The sequence below is a fragment of the Amphibalanus amphitrite genome, unplaced genomic scaffold (genome assembly GCF_019059575.1).
Source record: "Amphibalanus amphitrite isolate SeventyFive unplaced genomic scaffold, NRLGWU_Aamphi_draft 001069F_arrow, whole genome shotgun sequence".
In the NCBI taxonomy this organism is placed as follows: domain Eukaryota; kingdom Metazoa; phylum Arthropoda; class Thecostraca; order Balanomorpha; family Balanidae; genus Amphibalanus; species Amphibalanus amphitrite.
Window position 1 is genome coordinate 40,687 of NW_024882563.1, and position 15,734 is coordinate 56,420.

Consider the following 15,734-nt stretch of genomic DNA (forward strand, 5'->3'; position numbering starts at 1 on the left):
AGGATGGGTCCAACACCCACTTGATTATGGAGACCTTGAGGGCTCTCGCGAAACGCTGCGCAAAATGTGTTTGCCTTAACGCTGGTTATTTGGATAAATGAACTTTTTGAACTAATAAGTCGATGCTGTATCTCTCTGCTCCTTCATGGTCGGGCCCGTAACTTCTGAACGCCCCACGTACTGTCATTCTTTGATTTTGGCAAGCAGATCTTTCTAACTATCGTGGTGTTTCGAGACCTCGTTAGTTGTCAAACCCTTCAATTGGCGTGGGTCTTCAAAGCCATCCCGGCCCCGTAGCCGTCTTTTTTAGTCAGCCTGGGCCCTCAAAGCCGTTCCTGGCCCCTTTCAGCACAGCCGTCCTTTTAAGTCGGCGTGGGCCTCTTTCAGAATGGCGTGCACTCCTCCGACACTATTGCCTATATCTTTGCACATTTTGTGCATGGGGCTCGGTGAGGACCTAGACTTACAAAGTTTTTTTTTATAGATTTTGGTTTGGCTTGTCAATGGCCAGGGCGAAAAAAATAAGTGGCCGAAATCCGATGAGAAAGGCAGATTTGGGGAAACCCTACCTTGTAAGCCCCGTCACATAAAGCCGGCCGCCGCCTTTGGGCCCTACCAATCATTTTCGGAAAACGACACCCCTGCACCCACTGTTGGTTTACCACCTCCTAACCATTAATATATGAATAACTTCCCCCGCTGCTCACCATCCGTGACTAGTAGCGTAATCCGAGACCCCAGCTCCGTGGCCAGGTGACTGATGGTGTCGGCAGCCACCCCCTGGAGAGATACCGACAGACCACTCCCGTACCGTCCCGGCCACCTCGACTTCGTCACCTCCGGCCCTGTCGGACAGAGCTGTGTCAGCTGACTGCAGTCGGACGGAGCTGCTGCCGGTCGGGAGGCGGCTGACACTGTGGTGTCAAACCCTGACACAGACGACACTGACAAAGCCAGGGTCGATCGGCACTGTTGGACAGTAATTGAACACTGTGCACAATGCATGCGCTATGCTTATACATGCGTCAGTTTATTAATACAGTTCAGTGCATACAGGTAGGTAATACAGGTTCAGTGCATACAGGTCATACTCGTTTGAAAGAGTAAAAGTAGGTACAATACAGTGGCTAATGTTTGTGTAGCAGGTAGGTAGCATGGCACACATATGTCCGCTGAACGTTTATCACTGAAACTGTTACTTTATGTACTTATGTACTTACCATGTAAGTACCTACCACCATTCAGAAGTAATAGTACGTGTTTCCTCAACTATTTCTCACCGGCAACGTATAGCGTCCTCAGTGACGTCGGCAGCAGCCGCAGCCACCGCCCCGTTCCGAAGGACGGCACACTGACGGTCAGCTCCTCCAAGCGGGGAAGACTCTGCAGTAGCGCCGTCAGCTGGTCCTCGCCAAGGGCTGACGGAGCGTCGAACGTCGTCATGGTTACAAGGCCGAGCGCCTCCTCAAGCGTGTTGAATAGACTGGCGACCGATGGCTGGGGCTCCGTCTGTACTATGACGTCACTGACTGCCGATGGCTGGGGCTCCGTCTGTACTGTGACGTCACTAGTTGCCGATGGCTGGGGCTCCGTCTGTACCGTGACGTCATTGACTGCCGATGGTTGGGGCTCCGTCTGTACCGTGACGTCATGAAACGCTTTTGTAATTTTACTGGGAAGACAAGAAAAAGTACATAAATCAAAATGCAAAAGAAGTTCACAACTGTAGTTGGCTCCTTTGATGATCCGATATACATTTACATATCGTCGTCAGCAATAGGGGAAGTTGGGGCAATGCCGGAGTTGGGGCAAAGCCGAAATTCGAGATATTTCGAAAACCGCAAGACATGGATGCCACCTGTCAGTGATGCTCTGAAGCTTAAGTGACTACAATTATCGCATGTTTGTTACGAGTCGTCATTCGGAATGCTTCGGCTGTGAGGGCGCCAAGAGCGTTTTCAAGGTACGCGTTCCTTGTACTACATGCGCCTTTGAAGCTGCATTTCTTACTCATTATCCTACCGTTTGTCTGGCCAATTCAGTCAAGTAATCTTCAGCATGTCTTTGCATAAGTGTGCTGCCTATTTGAAATTTATACGGCACGTTGAAAAGTTATGGGCCTGCAAATGAAAGTATGGCTGGCTGGGGTAATGCCGAAAACGTGCAATTACGCACGTTAAAGCACGCTACGTGGACTTTACTGCTGTAGAATAGCAACGCGAATTTTTAGTCACACAAATTATACTTTCAACCGACACAACGGCCTGTTACCTATAAGGAATTATTTACCTGGCATTTTCTTATTATATCACACAATTATAAATTCCAGTGTGCACCAAGCGTCCTCAAGCTCTTAAAACGCGTGTCAGCTTTGATAAATTCTGGATAAAGTGTGAGATAAAGTGGCAAAACATCAATGTCGGCATTCCCCGTAGATCATTTCTCCCATTTTCGGCTTTCCCCGCAGTCCGGGGCAACGCCGAAAAAATCACTTCTTTGATATTTTTAGTTTGTGCGCTTAACGATATGCGAATTCATCAAATGCGCCTGGTATGTTTGAAAGGCAAAAGACTGGCCTCTCGAATGACGCCAACAAGAATAGCTTATGTTGTCTACCTTGCGTGCTACGGGCGTCAGAAAAAAAGTATTCGGCGTTCCCCCAACTTCCCCTAGCATGTTGTCAAATCTATTCGGTTGCATAAAATCGTTCAGAGTTGATTTCATACGAATCTGAACGATTTGATACGACCGATTATATTTTGTGACACGATTGTTGATGAAGACATGTAAATAAGTGCGGGATATGGTGCCCCGAACTGGCCAACTTTATGCAGGACATCTGTCGAAAACTTGAACAATATGATCGAGACTAGACAGCTGACTTTCAAGAGATGGTACGAATTCAAGGCATGTTTCTTTAATTGGGCGAAAATTACAATTACAAGCTACTCGACCTTCAAAGACCTACTGTTAACGCCAGACCCCTTGAGACCCTATTTTTTCGCGATTATGTTTAAATGCGTGGAAGAATTTCAACCAAGTTCAGGACATGGCCGTTTCAAAACCTACCGACACTTTTACAATTTATATATTTTATCGCCATTTCAATATTTCAGGCACTTCTCATTGACTCGTAATGTTAAATTTCGAGCAAGATTTTCACCCGGTGTGTAGAGGCTATCACCAGTCAGTCTGTGATACGTTATGACGTCACAGCTAAGCCCTGCCTCTGTGGTCTTGGCCTGCGGCGGTTTCGGGCCGGCGCGCGGTCACTCTCGCTGTGGCGGGGAGCAGGGACGGTCGAGCGGTGCCGAAAGCCGGCGGAGTTGTGCGATAACGTCTTGGCTGACAGTGCCCAAAGAACGACATGATGACTGAGGAGCCATAAATGCTCAATGCGCATTGCTTGTACAATACTGATATGTTCGCTGATATTTGTTTTATTTTTATAAGCTGCAAATGACGGGCAGATGGCATATAACTGACATAAGGTTAGGAAATATTCACCTGTATTTAACCCTCGCCGGCACAGGGGGGGGGGGGGGGTTGATGCAACCCCCCTAAGGTTTTTCGCGAATAATTCGCGTAAAAAGCAGCCGATCGCAACGAAACTTTCAGTACCCTCGCATTGATCAATTTTACACGTTTCCTGAAAATTTCATGACCCTGACCCCAATGACCTTTGACCTGTGACCTCTTTTCCGTGACCATGTTTGGCCGAAATCACGATTCGGCGTATGTCGGCTCGCATTAGCCGCGCGTTTGCAAGCTTTTCGTGGTTTCAAACGTTCAAATATGTGATTTGATGTTGCTCCCATACATTAGGGTTGGTGTCAAGGTCACCTGAAGGTCAGGTCAGGTCACTGACCTTTGGTGACCTCGGGTGACCTCGGTTCACTTTTTCGAGTTTTTCATGTTTCTAGGCTAGTTTTTTGGAGCTGAATTCGAATTTAGCAACCATTTGAACATTTACGAGTAGTTTTGGTGCCTTCGTAACATGTTACGAAGCTGTCAGAGGCGGTTGACTGACACGTATTACGAATACCCGTCACAACCCCTACCGGTTGACCTGACCTGACCCGACCTGGTCTAAATGCTTAAAAACATCATCTCTGATCAAAACTAACACGATATTCGTGATCAGAATCCCGGAAAACCACTTAGAAGCCACACTTTACGACTTTCTAACAGGTCCCGATTTTCCCGGTTTTCGGGTCATTGACCTGACCTGGAAGGTCACTCGATGACCTAGGACCTAAAAATTGGGTATCATCGGCTTCCTCTCGTGACGGGCAACACGTTAGTTTTTTTTCTGCGAAGCTCTAGCTCGATCAGGGGCCAAACGCGAGGGGGGTCGTACCAACCAACCCCCCCCCCCTTGTGCCGTCGAAGGACTCAAAATGGCCTGTGCCGGCGAGGGTTAAAGCCTATGGCGTTGCAGATAATGCGATAATGGGATGTCGAATGTCACCAAGTAGCTGCCGATTTGTACATCGCTATGCAACCATCGAACAACGCAATAATAAGTTAATTGCCTTCGCTTCACATCATAAGGCTCGCTCGTATTTCAAACAGATATCCTACATCGAAAATCGTATTTGTTAGGAATCGTTAACGTTTGTTCGAAGCACGTGTGAGTAGTGGGTTGAGGAGTGATGGTCATCTTGGTCCTATATTACAAGAGTCAACAAGAGCCTAACATTTACTTGACCGTCTGCTGCAATTGATTCATAGCACGTGAAGCGTCAGCGAAATTCATAGTCCTTTACAGACGGCAGGGGTGTCGTTTGTACAGAGGTCGCTGATGGGCACGGGTCAATGCTGCAGTCGTGGGCGGAGCCAAATGTCATATGGCGTATGAAAGCCTCTATCCAGGGTGGAAAAACAGTTAACCCGCGCGGGGCTGGGGTCTCCAGCCGAACGCGCGGGGCTGGGGGGGGGGTAAATTTTACCCCCCCCTGTTATCTCCCGAATTAATGGTCCGATTTGGAAAATTCAAACGCCAATCGAAAGCTCTCATCACGAACTACTAAAAACATGTACTTAATTTAAAGTTTGAGGTCAAGGTCAAGGTCAGGTCAAGGGTACAAATTGCAAGTTTCTACAGTATCGGCCTTGCACCGTAGTTGCCGAAGAATGGAGTCATGGACTGAGACTGATCGCCCAAAACGTGTTCTTAGGCTACCAAGACAATATTAGTTGCATACAATATCATTCAGAGGTCAAGGTCAAGGTCAGGTCAGGTCAGGTCAGGTCACCAAAAAACAAAATATAGAAAAGGGCATGTGCGACACATGTTTTATGGGTCATTTTACTCATAGAATTCAATAGGCACACTCAATAAGTGATATGGACCACCTCTGGATGAATTTCAGGTCGAGGTCAGGTCAAGGTCAGGTCAAGTGAGGTCACATTTTGAAGTTGGTTGTTAAGGCCTAAAAAGGTGTCTATCTGATGCAGTTTTTCACGGCGAATCGAATGGTGCTATTTTTGTTTCCGTACGAGGTCTAGAACTTCCAAAAAAGTCATTTTTCAAAAAAATTGTGTGTCGTGACGTCATAAAATTTTGAATAACTCCCACATTTTTGAACCGATTCTTCTAAAATTTGGTATGTAGGTGCACATAGACCACTTCTCTGAAATATATTCCGGTTTTTTCGATAGACTCAAAATTTTGGATTTTACAATGATTTTCCCAAAAAAAATCAGTTTTTTGAAAAAATTTAGGCCAAAATCCAAAATTTTCAAAAAACCGAGATAGCCATTTGATAGACAAAGTAAAATTACGTATAACCTTTTTTGTTACGTCTTGATTCCTTTAAAAATGAAGATGTTAGCGGCGTTTGAACTTGTGCCGTTTTTGAGGCGAAAATGGCGAACATGACGTCACTAAAACGTCAATTTCTCAAAAATTTTCCGACGGATTTCGCTCAAATTTTCAGGGAAGGTGTCAAATTGATGTAAGAAAAGGTACTGAAAGTTTGGCGGCGCTGCGCGCCGCCGTTTTTGAGATATCGCAAAAATTCGCGAGGGGGGGTAAAATTTACCCCCCCCCTTCAGCCCCGCGCGGGTTAACATTACGAGTCAATGACAAGTGCCACAAATATTTAAGTGACAACAAAATGTATTTGAAGACAAAAAAAAAATCGGCAGGTCTTGAAACAGCTCCTTCCTACCTAAATATGGTTGAAATTATTCCACGCATTTAAAAATAATCGCGAAAAATTAGGGCCTCAAGGGGTCTGGCGTTAACAGTAGTGGTGGTTTATTTCTTACACCTTCTACAAAGAACGTTTACTTTTCACCATGACAGCTCTCCGAAATATCTCAGCCCCCACAGCCACCCCTGCTGCCTCCCAGTCTCACCCCTGGGGACGGCCGGATGGCGCCGCTCGCCGGCGGACCTCCTGCCGCAGATCCTCCACCACGGTCTGGCGAGTGGTCCGCTCTTCGATAACTGCCTGCTCCAGGCGGACCATCGCACCGTGAAGTGCGGCGTACTCCCCCTTTAGCTTCTTCATATCTGAATTGTCCTTCGCCACTACCTCACTCAGAATGGTCACCTTTTCACGAAGGGGGACCACCACTTCCCGAAGGGCGGACATCTCTTCACGAAGGGCAGCCACCACTTTGCTCAGTGCGGCCACCTCCCGGCGAAGGGCGGCCAGGTCTTCACGCACATCTGTCATCTCCATCTGGAATGCAGAATTACAGTTTTTTACGTTTCTACTAATCATTTAAAGGTGATTTAGTACGTAGCGTTACGTCGTACGCATTACGACATGTCGTGCAGCGTAGTGTCTTATCATGTCACAAAACGACGTGTCATTACGTATTACGACATGTTTTGTCATGCAACCCGCATTGTTGCATAGCAGGCAGGCAAGCTTGGCAGGCAGGCAAACAGGTCTTAGGTAACCAATATCAAAATTTACTATCGTTACTACTTTTTCGCAAAAAAAAACGAGATAATAAAGACAAGTTTATCACTACGAATGTTTACCCCATGGCCAGGCCTTTTTCATAACGCGGACGGTGCAGGGGGAGGGTCTGATTGTACGACCCCTGGCGATTGGCTCCTGATGCACTTAGAAACACCAGATGTATACTTATAGGATGGATCGGATGTATAGGATACAGCCAGTCACACAGCAGGACTGACACAGTCACACAGCAGGACCTCGGCTAAGGAATTTCGACTGGGGGATGGGGGACAAACCAGACTCCAGAAATCAGAATGTCATATACCACCTAATAAACACCGTATAAGCGGACCTTTACACCATACCTAACATTCATACCATATACCGTAGGTAACGGTATACCAAAATTCTGCCTAATCAGTTAAGCATACGTAAACATGTCTAAACAAACTTCTATCAAAGGTTTGGAGGCCAGCGTAGGGCCCTCAGAAGCCGAAGTCGAGCCGTCGGAGGCTAGCATGGTCATTTAGAGTCCGCTTTGGGACCTTAAATAGCCAAATGTGGACGTGGGGCCCAAAGAAGCCAGTGCGTAGCCCTTTAGACCAGCGTGGGGCAATATAAGGGCAGCGTGGGTTCCTCTAAGACCAGCGGCGTGGGGTCTTCTAAGGCCAGATTGGGGCCCACTGGGAACAGCTCAGCTTGGGGCTATCTAAGGACAATGTAGGCCCTCTTAGGTTAACGTGGGGCCCTCTGTCCTCTGAAGTCTAAGGTTGGCGCTGGGCCCTCAGAGGCTGGCTTTGGGCCATCAGAGGCCACCTAGAGGGCCTCGACGGTCAGACTGTAGCCCTTATGCATTTTTAACCCACGAGCCGCTGAGGGGGGACATAGAGTTGCCCCCCTTTACGTTTTGCGGCATATCTCCGAAACCTGATAAGCTACGAACGTGAAACTCAAGGTAGCTTCAAATGAATACCAAGGCAATGTTTGAGCAAAATTTGGTGGTTGTAGCACTTAAGATGACGTCACAGTGACGTCATAAAATATTGTCGTTTTCCTATACGGACCGTTTCTGATGTCGCTGAGCATGAAACTCAACTGTAAATGAACTAGACACTTAGACAGCACCTGCTGTCATCCTGAAACACCTAAATGCACTTCCATCTAGGTCCTGACCAATAATCGGCCCTTTATATACGGTCCCATATATCTGATATATCGTGAGGAAACTGGAGAGTCGCAAATCTATAATTTCACTTATGACGTCACTGTCAGCGGTGTAACTTTCTATATGTATGGGGGTGCAGGTGCACCCCCATCCCCTGAAAGTGCACCCCCATCACGTCAAAGTGCACCCCCATAGGCTAAGCGGCGCACCACACGCCGCCCGACACTGATAAGCTCTTGAGCAGATGGCGAGGGTGATTTCCCGGCTACATTCCGTCTCGTGACCGGCGTCGTGATGCTTGCGGGCTTGGGAAGCGTCCAGTCGTATCGTCCCCCAAAAATGGGTGAAAGGGGCACCCCGGCAAAAGCGGGACTTTCTCAGCAAAAGTGGAGCGCCCGAGGCAGAAGTAGGGCACCTCCAACGTAAGTTGGGATCGTCAAGCATAAGACTGGCGCCCCAGCGGAGGAGAGGCGCCCCCAGTAGGAATGAGGCACCTCAAGCATGGTTTCGCCCAGTAGAAGAACTTCCTCAGTAGAACACGGGCGACTCCAGCAGAAAGGGGCGTCTCACCAGAAGAGGGGTGCCCTAGCAGAAGAAGGACACCCCAGCAGAAAGGGGGCGCCCCACCAGAAGAGGGATGCTTCCAGAAGAAGAGAGGCACTCCAATATAAATGGGGCACCTCAAGCAAAAGTTGGGCTCGTCCAGCAGTAGTGGGGCGCCCCCAGAAGAAGGAGCGCTCCCAGCAGAAAGGGGCGCCACACCAGAAAGGGGCGCCCTACCGGGAGAGGGATGCCTAAAAAAGAGAGGCGCCCTAATACAAAAGGGGCACCTGGAGCAAAAGTTGGGCTCGTCCAGCAGCAGTGCGGCCGGGGGCGCCCCCAGCAGAGGTGGTGGGACGCCTTTAGCAAAAATAGGGCATAGCTTTTGACATTTGACATAGCATTTGACTTCACAGCCATTCTTCAAAACTACCCCCACTTCTTGCCGACCCCAAAATCTCATCGGATCTGCATCGATCTCAGGGGGTGCCCGGTTGAAGGTTGGGGGGGGAGCAAGCTGCGCCGCTTGCCCCCCCCCCCCGTGGCGACGCTAATGGTCTTGACACTAAAATTTCGTGTCAGCGTAGGTACTAGACGGACCTGGTCTCTGCGCGTGGACGGAGCGCTGCTCCCGAGAGGAGGTAAGGGGGTCGCTCCCAGCTCCACAACAGTGTTGAAAACCGAGTGTAAAATTCAGCTAACACCAGCCAAGACATGGATTGAATCAAAGTTATGATACGTTCGAGCCTGGAGTCAAAGTCCTGAAAATGTTGACGACTGTCACTCCGACTCTGGTTGGGACTCGCGACTCCAACCGATTTTGACTTTACAGCCATTCATGAAAACTACCCCCATTTTTTTGCCGACCCCAAAATCTCATCGGATCTGCATTGATCTCAGGGGGAGCCCGGTCGGGGGTGGGGGGGGGCAAGCTGCCCCGCTTGTCCCCCCGTGGCGACGCTGATGTATAATGTATGCACCATCTATGCACCTTGGAAGCGCCCCTATCCTCATTGAAGGTCGCCCCCATCACCAAGTGCACCCCCATCTCAAAAGCAAAAGTTACACCCCTGGTCACTGTGACGTCATTTCAGATGAAATCGACATTAAATTTGGACACAACCTCGGCTATGTATTCAGGAAGATATGTGCAAGGTTTCGCTTCTCTATCTCTTTGCGTTGCGACGATATCGTCGCAGAAGTAAAGGGGGGCAACTATATGCCCCCCAGCGGACGGCGGGTGGCGCGGAGGCCCAGCGGCCGCCGGGTACTTTAAACAAGGATTACACAACACTTTCATATTGTGGTCATCAGTGACCTGACCTCTGTTACCTGACCTGGTATCAGTGACCTCAAATAGCAAAATATGTGTTTCACGCGCAATTCTTGCGCCCATTCGGGGCGCGGGAATTGCAAAAAAACTGATCTTTTTGTTTTGCAAAACTAAAATGCAAACCAAAAAGATCAGTTTTTTATTTTGTTTTGCATTTTAGGGGATTATTTCAAAAGTCACTTTTTTAACCCTCGCCCCGTTGGGGGGGGGGGCAATTTGGCCCCTCCCTGTGGTTTTTCCTGAATAGCAAGAAAACGGCGGCGCGCAGCGCCGCCAAATTGTCAGTACCTTCCAGGGCATCAATTTGACACCTTCACACCAAATTTCAAGTCTAAGGTCACCTCAGGTAAGGAGTTATTGAGGTCAAACTGAGGTCGTGTTCGAGCAAAAATGAGCAAAAAACATGCAATCTTGAAACGCTCACCAAATCTACAGTTACAAAGTAATTTCAAACTTCTTTATATGGTCTAGTCGACAAAAAGCGGCGCTACAAAACTGTTTTCTGGGATTTTTAAAATTTTGGGTTTTTGACCCAAAGAATTAAAAAAAAAATGATTTTTTTCCAAAACTTAACCCTCGCGGGCCCGGGGGGGGGGGCGTTTTTCGCCCCCCCTGGCGAATATTTGCGATAACTCCCGAACGCTTAGGGATAGGAAGGCGAAACTTTCAGTACCTTTTCTCCCATCAATTTGACATCTTCTGAAGTAAAAAATTTGGACCTAGCCCCCTTGATGACGTCACAAGGTCCATTTTTCTAGACCCCTGCACGGCAAAAATCGGCGTCACAGACGCAAACTTCAAATAGCTGCTAAAAATGGAGTTTTAGAGATAAAGACAAATTACGAGCACGGCTGTGTAGCTTTTGACCCAGAGAAAAATAGAAAAATAGTTTTGGTGACCTGAGGTCAGAGGTCAGGTCAACGACCCCGAAATGTGGTTTTAGTTTTTCGCAAATAACTTCGACAAAAATGGTCCTAGAGCTACGGCAGTGGTACCATCGCATTCGCCTTGTCAAGCCGCGTCGAATGATATATATTTTGTTCGGAAAAGGTCAAGTTTCATGTTAACCTCATGTGACCTCGAATGACCTCTGGTTGACCTTGACACATGAAAGGTCGTTTATGATGGATTTGTACCCGCTGATCACGAATCTGGCATCTATTTTCCTCTAAGCCTTCATTTAGAGCTTCCGGATGGCAAAATTGTCTTATTTATTATTACTAACTTGAATCAGTGAAATAGCCTCTAGCAGGGATACTCTTCTGTGACCTTGACCTTTGAGCAGCCTTGTATCGTAAGATGAACCACAAATAGGGAACTGATAAGCCTCAAAACATTTCAAAACATCTTGGAAGTTGGCACGCAAGATGTGCGAAAAAGTGCCAAGTTTGAGGTCAATTTTGAGCGTGACCTTGACCTTGACCTTTGATTTGGAGCACATTTTCAGAATCCTCAGATTCTCTTCTTTCGTTTGACACCCAATTTTGCCGGTTTGATGCAGCCTGCCGTCCTCTAGAAGGCTTACTTTGAGATCACTACACATGTGCCGGTTTCGGCCTTTGACCTTGACCTCTGACCTTGAAAATTGACCTGAGGTCAAAAATTTTAGGTGCATTAGAATCGTCTCGTAAGGACCTTTCGTTTGGTATCGCTTTTGTTTCCGTAGCTCCCTTATTTACGGAGTTAGACAGGAGGGGCGAAAAACGCCCCCCCCCCCGGGCTGCGGTGGTTGGGATTACCCCCCGGGCCCGGCCGGGTTAAAAAATCAAAAAATTTTCCGAATTTCGAAAAAACGGAATATATGTGATAGTCCCAGCGCTCTTCTATATATATACCAAATTTCAGATCAATATCTCGTTTTTTGGCCAAGATATAGCGAAAAACTGTTCAAAAATGATGACGTCAGATTTTTTAACTCAATTTTTAGCGATTCTAGACCACGTAGGGCAAAACAAAGACCACCATTGAACTCCCCGTGACGAGCTGCATCAAATCAATACCCATTTTGTGCAAAAATATCAACTTTGAAATTTGACCTAATTTGACCTGACCTTGACCTGACCTTGACCAAAACGTGACCAAAGCTGGCCCAAAAGTCTGCCTGACCCACATAATCGCATTTGTCATGTAAAATGGACCATAAAACATGTATCACGCGACACTTTCATATTGTGACCCCCCCCCCCCCCGCCCCAGTGACCTGACCTCTGTGGCCTGACCTGGCATCAGTGACCTCAAATAGCAAAATATGTGTTTGAAGAACATTTCCCCATCGATGATTTTCAATGAAATGCATTTTACTCGATTTTACAACGCATTTCTTGAAATGCCTGTAAACGGTGAAAATTCGACCTTTGACCTGACCTGTGACATCATCGGTTTGACCTAGGTCAACAAAATTGGGTCATAAGGTAGTTCCCTGATAGGGCTATCCAACAACGGTTGCCGCTTGTCGCTAGGTTGCGTGGTTCTCGAGATCTTTGGGGGGCAAATTGCCCCCCCCCCCCCCTCCCAACGGGGTGCGTTGCTCGGCAGAGCCCAACGGGGCGCGGGTTAATTTGGGGTTCAAAATCAAAACAAATATATAACAAACAAGATAGCAGTTTTGTAGCGCTGCTCGTTTTATATCTTTTTGTTTTTCAACATTTTCCTTTATCTTTAAAACTTTGGGCTTGACAGCTCCTCCCATCCAACCTCTTTTGGGTCGGAAATGCCTGAACGTGACGTCACTCTGACGTCATTTGCGGCCCACCTATCATACACTGTGGAAGAAAAGGTAACGAGGTGTAAAACCGATTTACAAGAGGGTTCTGAAATTTTCGCGGCGATCGGCGCATTAATTTGGAGATAGTGCGAAACGACTGGAACGGGGGGGGGCATAAAACACCCCCAACCAGGGCGCGGGGTAAAAAGTTTCCACTGGGTCCTCTAAAGTAAAGGTAACCTCAGGATTGTGGATACGCCGCTGGATGTTCTCTACGATATTAGACTAAGAGCAGTGTAAACACCGGCGACAAAATATGAAAAGGAAATAGGATTGATTGACTTTCACATCGGGTTTGACAGCTTGGAGAATATTTATTTGAAGCGCATTATATTCACTCCGACAGGGTGGGCAAAATCTCTTCACTGCAGGGGCAACTGGCAGCCACTGCGGGACATTTGCCCCCTCCCCCAGTAGCGCGGAACACCTTCAATTAAGGTGTGGGGGGGGGGCATTGCCGACTTTTGGTCCCATTCTTTCCATGCAACGCCCATAGGGCTTATGTTAAAATGCCGAAATCAAGGGGACACGGTTCCCCGGTGCACCCCCCGTTCCGCCCCTTATGCCCTCTTCCCCGTTAATGCATGTAAGCACCCACATCCAAACACTCAGACGGGTACCTAGCACACAGAGAAGACACACAAAGAATCACAGAATCACATACAAACCGTTACATAAACACATGTAGTCTGACTATAGACACAGACGCACAAAACACACTCAGACAACAGACACAGGGACACACAGATCCCCCCCCCCACACACACACAGGTCGGCCCGGCTCACCTGATATTCGCCGCCTCCGCCGTGGTCGGCTCCGGTGGACAGAGCTCAGTACCGTCCACACACTGTTGGACCACCCGCTTTGTCGACTGACCCTCCTGGTGGACGCAGTGCAGCTTGTGTGGCTCCGGCTCCTCCGTCGGCCTTTGTCCCGGTCCCGGAACTGCGCCGGACATCAACACCGCGAGTCGGTGTGTCGGCAGAATCGATCGTGTTCAGTGAGTCGGCGGCGCGGTGTCCTGGCCTGATGACGTCAGTGGGGGGTCACCAGGGTTACAGGGACAACACGGACCGCCGGTCGATGTGCAGCAGCACCCTCCACCCCTCCCCTTCCCTTTCCCAGTACCCTGGACAACTCATGCAACTCGTCAAAACAAAGCATAGTGACGAGCAGACATGTGCAGGGATGGAAGAGGCGGGTCTATGATCTCAGTGGATATCTCGACAAAATGGAGGGTTCGGACCTACATCTCATCCCTCGCCCGGTCAGGGGTTGGGGAGGGGGAGATTGATCAACCCTCGCCCGCACATGGGGGGTGGTAACCACCCTCCACCCCCCCCCCCACCCCCACCCCCAGGTAGTCTTTCTGCTCTGCACTCAACATTGTTAGAGCTAGAAGTCTGATTTTTCGTATAGCTGCTCCTCTATCCTTTCTTGAAGTTTCTGTGGTTTTTGGTTTCGGAGATATGACCTTGTTTTTCAGGTCATGTCATGACCCATATGACCAATTCTCAACATCTTGCGTTGGCTATGGGCCTTGTGAGCTTTTAACACCTTGCTTTCGGCCTTTTTTGCCAGTCTTACCTCCCACCTGTCATGGAACATGTTGTTCGACGATGTACAGATGTCAAGGTCAGGGTCAAGGTCAGCCTAGGCCATCTAAAATAATTGTGTTTTAGGCAGGCTGAATTTACTTTTCGTGAAGTTTTTTGACTGCATTTTTGGTAAAAGCTTCTCACATCATGATTTCATGTAATATGGACACATAAACAATCGGTGCACACATCAGTATACACACAGACACACACAGACATACAAACACATATAATTGACCTTGACCTAACTTGACCTGAAACGACCTCAGCAGCAAAAATCTGGTCCGGTAGTGTGACAAAGAGGTTCTAGCTGGCTTAGCACCAGAAAACGGCATCGTTATCGGTATATGATTTGCAGCGCACTTGATATCCAACGGTGACCCAACGGTGACCCAACGGTGACAACGGTGACGAGCGTTAAGCGGGAGGGAGGGGGAATGAAAAGCTTTTATACATAGATAAGTAAAAGTCTATTCTTGAATGAAATGGAAACGGTTAACCCGCGAGTTGCTGGGGGCCATAGCGAAAAAACGGCGCGCCGCAGGCGCGCCAAATTTCGGGTACCTGTAGGGCATTAATTGAAGTGTATTGTGACGAAGTTTAAAAAAAAATCGGTCCGAAAATTTTTGAGATATCGAGGTTTTAGTGACGTCATGATTTCTGAGTTTTCGACCAAAAACGGCATATGTTCGAAAAATCATATAAAATCACAGAATAGACATACAGACATGCCGTAAACGCCATTAGACTACCAATACCATGAACAAGCAAATGGCTATCTTCGATTATTGATTATCGTTCCGCATTTTCCAAAATCTTGAACTGAATCTTGGCAATTTCTCGTGATTACTTCACGACCATGATACATGCATTTCCTAAATTGAACTTTTTTAGCCAAACACGTACACATATGATAAAATGAATGTCACCATCGTGTTCTACGCCCCAAATTACCCATAAAAACATGTGTCGCAGGCTGCGAATATCATTTTTGATTTTCGGGGATATTTGCCTACCCGGTTGACCTGACCTTGACCCTGACCTATGCTTGACTGACCCCTACATGGAGCTGACACTCTTGTAGGCCTTATATGATGGATTGTGCACCGTTTTGACAGAGTTTATGACGTGAGGCGCCCATTGCGAAGTCCTGAAGTCCATGCTACTGAAAACCCGATTTCAGGTGTTTGACCTGACCTTGACCCGACCTGTGACCTCAAAATTCAACTTTAAAGTACTCATCTGAAGCGTCTCGTCGCGTTCTTTCGTTTGCCGCCTCGTGCGTTTCGCTGCGCCTATTGGTTCTCGAGTTATCGGCTGGGGCGTTTAACGCCCCCCCCCCCCCCAGCAAACGGTGGGTGGCGAAATACCCCAGCAACTGCCGGGTTAAAATGCACAAAATACGGGGGT

The 15,734-nt window shown here is 48.0% G+C and overlaps 1 protein-coding gene across 1 annotated transcript; it reads right to left on the bottom strand.

The window, feature by feature from the left end:
• Window positions 1–675: 675 nt before the first annotated feature.
• LOC122369757 lies at window positions 676–13,595 on the bottom strand. The gene is made up of 4 exons (XM_043344722.1): window positions 13,512–13,595; window positions 6,367–6,695; window positions 1,281–1,672; window positions 676–845 (listed from the first exon to the last, which is right to left on the bottom strand). Exons 2-4 carry the CDS (start codon window positions 6,693–6,695, stop codon window positions 676–678), a joined length of 891 nt encoding a protein of 296 aa, XP_043200657.1. The 5' UTR covers window positions 13,512–13,595.
• Window positions 13,596–15,734: the final 2,139 nt, after the last annotated feature.

Excerpts from the sequence above, each read along its gene's own strand:
- LOC122369757 (XM_043344722.1), bottom strand. The coding sequence starts at position 6,695 with ATGGAGATGACAGATGTGCGTGAAGACCTGGCCGCCCTTCGCCGGGAG. Across the intron at positions 1,673-6,366 it reads CCATCCGGCCGTCCCCAGGG|TAAAATTACAAAAGCGTTTC; the intron begins GTGAGACTGGGA and ends TTGTCTTCCCAG. Across the intron at positions 846-1,280 it reads GAGGACGCTATACGTTGCCG|GGCCGGAGGTGACGAAGTCG; the intron begins GTGAGAAATAGT and ends TCTGTCCGACAG.